Raw genomic sequence first — 5,337 nt, 5'->3', positions numbered from 1 at the left:
TAAAGAATAAGATCCCACAAAACTCCAAGAATAAAAATCTTCTTTTAAAACTCACCCGAATTACAAATTGCAAAACACAAAAAGAACGAATTTGGTTATTAACACACACAACTAGTAATGTATAATCTTATCAAAATATATAAGTCCCAAGGTCCCGTTAGTACTTCTATTATTCTATTTTTTTTTTTGTTATAATTTATATACCTCAACTGAAGGGTACAATTTTTTCTAATGAGATAAACATAAGATTAAAGGAGAGTGAGAGTGGGAGGGAAGAAAATAGAGAAAATAGTAGGAGAGAGAGAAAATGAAAGAGTTGATGGGGTCATTAATGATGATAATATTTTTAACTTTTTTTAAGAGTTATAATGTAACATTTGAAAGTTTATATTTATGTAACGCTATATTAACTATTTTTGTTTATATATTTATAGTGAGAGTAATTTTTTATTTTTTTAAAAATTTAAATGTATTTTTAAATTTTTTTGAAAGTTTAGAGGTACTCTTGAAATAAAATACCAATGGTTTTTTGTTTTTTAATTTTTTTTTTTAAAATTTAAGTATATTTTTAAAAGTTTTGTATGTTAAATAATATTTTTGATACAAATTAGAAAGTTTAATGACACATTTTGTATAATTTAGCTTTGTTTTAAAATTTTAGAAGGAGAGAAGAAAAAGATTAGGAGCCCTAGCCCGATGGCTTCCTCTCCTTTCTTTCTTTCTCTAAAAATCGTGAAACCCATCCATCCCTCCGATGCGACAACCACTACGATCGGCGGCGACGACCCACTCCCCTGCCAACGCCTGCAATCACAAGCGGTTTCAGTAAGTTTCTTCTTCTCCATCGCACTCTCCAACCTTTTCTCTTGCATTTCGGCGATCTCGTGTAGCGACTCAACATTTGTTGTGCAAACTCATTCCTACAGGCAACGACGTGAGAACCTCGCAAACAAGTCTATTGCACCTGCGAACCAGCAGTGCTTACGCACAGCAGCAACAAACTGATGTGAACCATACGATCTGGACAAGTTTTTAGTGGCGTTTCCCCTTTCGTCAAGGTTTGGCTCTTACCCATTTTTTTTTCGGCTCTAAATTTGAGATACACGCTTCTTAAAGTCTAAGGGCATTCGAATACCAACCCACAATGATTTTGGGTAAGAATTAGCGGGCAGAATACTCTGAATTCCCTTTCAAACTAATTTAAGGTTCTTTAAATTTGTCTCTAATACTTGGAAGATCTTATTTTAGATTTGGAGTAGCTTTGGAACTATTCGGACGTTTTACAGCAAGGACCCATGTCTATTTCGGTGAGTTTTAGGTGTTACAGCTCTATTTAAATCCTTTCAAATTAAATTAAGGGGCTGTAATTTAGTCAATAACTCTCTGTTTGTAGTTTAGACTTGATTTGATTGTTCGGGTTGAGGTTTAAAGTCATCATAGTCTCTGAATCAAGCTATGTTCTAATCTTGGAATTTTGATTTTGTTATTTCAGGAGTCTTTCCATTAATTTAATAGGGCTTCTTAGGTATATAGCATGATGTGTGAATTATTTCTATTATAAATAATTATGACCTATGTTATCATGTAAAACTATGATGCATTTTGATATGGTTGGGCATGCCTAGATGGTGGTTTTGTTGGTTTTATAATGTACTCAACAAAATGCTATCATGTGAGCATGTTGGTGGAGTTGTATGAACATATATATGTTTAATGTTGAAAGCATAGTAATTTTTTATGTGGCTATTGGCATAAAGACATGATTTAGGTGTATGTTGTAGGACTCATTCATTCTATTGAAATTGTGTGATAAAGAGGTTTGAGGGCTGTGTTCATAAACGTGCAATGTTGGATTTAGAGAAGCATTGAAATTTTTACTCGATTAAGGGCTAATGCAGAGTTCAAACACTAGCATTGTAGAGAATGTCAAGACCTTGAGTGCGGTTAAGGGTTGACAAGCTGTTCGAGCCTTAGATACAGCTGAGGGTGAACATTGGTTGTTGTAAGGAACATGAAGGCCTTGAGTACGTTTAAGAGTTGATGTACAGTTCAAGGCTTTAGGTACGACTAGGGGTTGAAGGATAAGCTCCGTTGAGGACCATGGGATCCTGAGTACGGTCAGGGGTCAGTGTGTCTTGAAGGATTCAATTTTAGTAAGTCTTGTGAAAATTAAACTTGAATGTTGAGCAGACTCAAGAAACATGATTAGAAATCAAGTATGCATTATATGATGAGTTAATTCATGAGTTTAATGTGTTGTAACTTATATATACTTGTCACATATAGTGAGCATGTATAATTTTATAATTGTAACGCATTGTGCAATGGTTACTTGTATGTCGTTTGGTGGCCCTTCAGGTGTGAACTTCTTACCAATACATATTATGAACTGACCCCCCGTTAGATTTTGTTGGTGTTGATGTCCATGAGTACTAGGATATTAGTGATTTTGTTGGTGTTGATGTCCATGAGTACTAGGATATTAGTGATGCTGAAGAGGGAGCTTGAGAAAGATTAACCCTTACATGGATGGAGCCATTTTCAACATATACATATTTGATCTGACAATGGAGAAAGATTAACCCTTACTGAAGGGTTAATCATCAACTCCAACAAGATGCTGTTAGAGATAGAGTTCAAAACCAAGGGTTACTCTAGTATATTCTGAATCATCTACACTACGTAAAGGTTCAAGTCGCAAGACACTTATGCTTATGCACAGTGTTGTATAGACTGAAATTGGGAGTAGATGGATTTATTTTTGGGGAAGCTCTAAGTGGTACTTTGTTCGAGGGGAGGATGGTTAGGAATGCAAACGAAGTCCCACATTGGTTAGAAAGATAGTGATCATGGGTGTATAAGTGAAGATAATTATCGTTTGTATGAGATTTTTTTAGTGGTTCCAAAAACAAAGTCATGAGAGCTTATGTCCAAAGTGAACAATATCATACCATTGTGGAGATAAGTAGAGGTTTTGTTGTTCTTATGAGGTAAAGGTTTTGTTGTATTGTAACTAAATCTTACTTGAGAATTTGATTTTTGATAGTCTCTATCTAACCTTTTCATAATTTTAGTTTCATCAGCAATTTTCTTTATTCCCATAACTTTTTATTTCTTTCATAGATGTGCTATTTTTTGGAACTTTTATTATCATAGATACCTTGCCCTCCTCCTAGTTTATGCTTTTCTCATGTGTGAGGAAACTTCTGTAATATCTCCCTAGTAGCTGAAATATGCTGCTCCAATTTTGTTCATTCAATTTTTTGGCATCTACTTTTTGGTGGTAGAGCTGGGTTATTTCTCTAACCACCAACCTGATAGGAATGGTCTTAGGGTGGTTAGGAATATTATTAAGGTATTAAAGTAGTATTAGTAATTAGCTAAAAGGTTCATTAGCAAGGAGTTGGATGTAAATAGAGTGATGGGAGGAGGGGAGGAAAGCCGGGATTTATACACTGGCGTTAAGTTTGAGTCGGAATACTCAAGAGGGGAGTTATTGTCTTCTTATACTTTTCATCTTTCAACACTATTTTAGCTATCTGGTTTCTATCACAATCTTTCCAAGAGGCTGCAAAAATTTTCTTTTCGTATTTTTACTACCCCTCACTACATTTTAAAGAACTTCCAGGTATGTGACACTCAGAAACGTTTACAAGAAAACCAGTTAATGCATAGTGTATAAATTTCCAGTGATTTATCAAATTCATCCCTCATATTCAGTTATACAAACTTGGTTTAATTGTTCATATTTTTCCTTTCCAGATGTTGTGCATAAAGGATCTCCAGCGTTTTGTACATAAGAATTTCTGTGTGTTGGTGTTATATGGCTCTGCATCATTTTCAGGTCTGAACTAAGATCCTATAATACCTGCAAACTTTAGTGCAGTACCCAAATACATTTCGAATTCTTTTTTGGTACAAGAGGCCGTAGTTTACTTTGGGTTCACAAAACATGACAGAAATATTCAGTTACACAGCATGCAGACATTTGTCTCAAATGATGTTTGCAATCATCTTCTTCCACAGTTCTGAATATATTTTAGCAGTTGGAATTCATGGGAGGTCGAATGTTACTCTAACGTCCCTTCTGATTAGCAAAAACTATCTGTTGGCAATGATCTTATCTTTCTTAGAGTACTTTCTTGAAATCATTTTGTGTCCCAGTCTGAAGGAATACTGGTGGGTTAGTCAGACAGGCCTCGCAATGGTTGTAGTTGGAGAAATCATCCGTAAACTGGCTATCATAACTGCAGGTCGGTGTTTTACTCATCGGATTAAGATCTATCATGAGGACCATCACAAGCTAGTTACTCATGGAGTCTATAGTTTTGTTCGTCATCCTGGATACAGTGGTTTCCTCGTGTGGGCAGTTGGCACTCAAATCATGCTCTGTAATCCCTTTTCAACCATTGCATTTGCTGTTGTAGTTTGGCACTTCTTTGCCGAACGGATTCCATATGAAGAGTACTTCTTGAGACAGTTTTTTGGTCATGAGTATGAGGAGTATGCGAATCAAGTGCCTTCTGGAGTGCCATTTGTGAAGTGAAGTTGGACTAATGATTCAGATTCTTCGTCAACAGATGTCATGATTCTGCTCTTGAGGTATTTGTAATAACTTAGTGGGAGTAGTTATTGTGTTGTATATTAAGGCTTCTGATTGATGACTTTTGGGATTGCATTTATGGTCAAACCTTTGGATCTACTTGTAACATTTTTGTCCATTATGAAGGAAATATATATGATTAAAACTGAAAAAATTGTCCAAAATAACTTTTTTTTTTTTAGTTTTCACATTTCAAAATAGCATGCTTTTTGAAATCTTGTAGAATTGTTTTTTCGTGAGCCATCTTGGGCTAGATCGGGCCGAAGATTGTGTTAATTATTTTAACTTTTGAATATCAAATTTGATTGATGGGAAAGGAATTTTACGAATATGCTCTTATTAATATAAAAGTAATATAATTATTATAGTTACCCATTTTTTGGGAAATAGATGGTTGGCTTACTCAACAAGTTTCCTAAACGTGATCAAAAGTTTTCCAAGTGTTTGGTAGCCTTCAAAACCCTCAGGTCTCATCTTTTTGCATACATTCAAGAAAAACAAGGTAAATGTAGCGATATCGTCTTTTGTAAATTTGTTGGAGTTATTAGCATGTTGTTGAGGTCGATAATTTATGTTTTCGTGTTTATGCATTTTCAATGGAAATTCAATAATCTCAGTTGCGATTGAGTATAATTACACCGAGGGTTTGAAATCCCGATCGATATTTTTACGAGATTATTCAATATCCCCGAGATTTTGTCTAAATTTGTTAAGTTTGTTGAACCTATATATGA

The 5,337-nt window shown here is 34.8% G+C and overlaps 1 protein-coding gene across 3 annotated transcripts; it reads left to right on the top strand.

Moving 5' to 3' along the window:
* Positions 1–633: 633 nt before the first annotated feature.
* LOC150036858 (putative protein-S-isoprenylcysteine O-methyltransferase) lies at positions 634–4,709 on the top strand. 3 transcript variants are annotated; one of them, XR_016529250.1, is made up of 6 exons: positions 639–825; positions 927–1,058; positions 1,249–1,307; positions 1,899–2,153; positions 3,763–3,844; positions 4,254–4,392. XR_016529250.1 is itself a non-coding variant. In XM_090313011.1 (5 exons), exons 3-5 carry the CDS (start codon positions 1,296–1,298, stop codon positions 4,544–4,546), a joined length of 387 nt encoding a protein of 128 aa, XP_090169137.1. In that variant the 5' UTR covers positions 634–825; positions 927–1,058; positions 1,249–1,295; the 3' UTR covers positions 4,547–4,709. The 3 variants fall into 3 exon arrangements, 1 of the variants encoding a protein (XP_090169137.1); XM_090313011.1 differs by lacking the exon at positions 1,899–2,153 and having other exon boundaries at positions 634–825; positions 4,254–4,709; XR_016529251.1 differs by lacking the exons at positions 3,763–3,844; positions 4,254–4,392 and having other exon boundaries at positions 1,913–2,252.
* The last annotated feature ends 628 nt before the right edge of the window (positions 4,710–5,337 follow it).

Source organism: Benincasa hispida, chromosome 4 (genome assembly GCF_027475165.1).
Source record: "Benincasa hispida cultivar pf3 chromosome 4, pf3_genome.v1.1, whole genome shotgun sequence".
Classification (NCBI taxonomy): Eukaryota; Viridiplantae; Streptophyta; class Magnoliopsida; order Cucurbitales; family Cucurbitaceae; genus Benincasa; species Benincasa hispida.
Note: the sequence above shows the minus strand (reverse complement) of the source record. Positions and strands in the feature narration are given on the sequence as shown.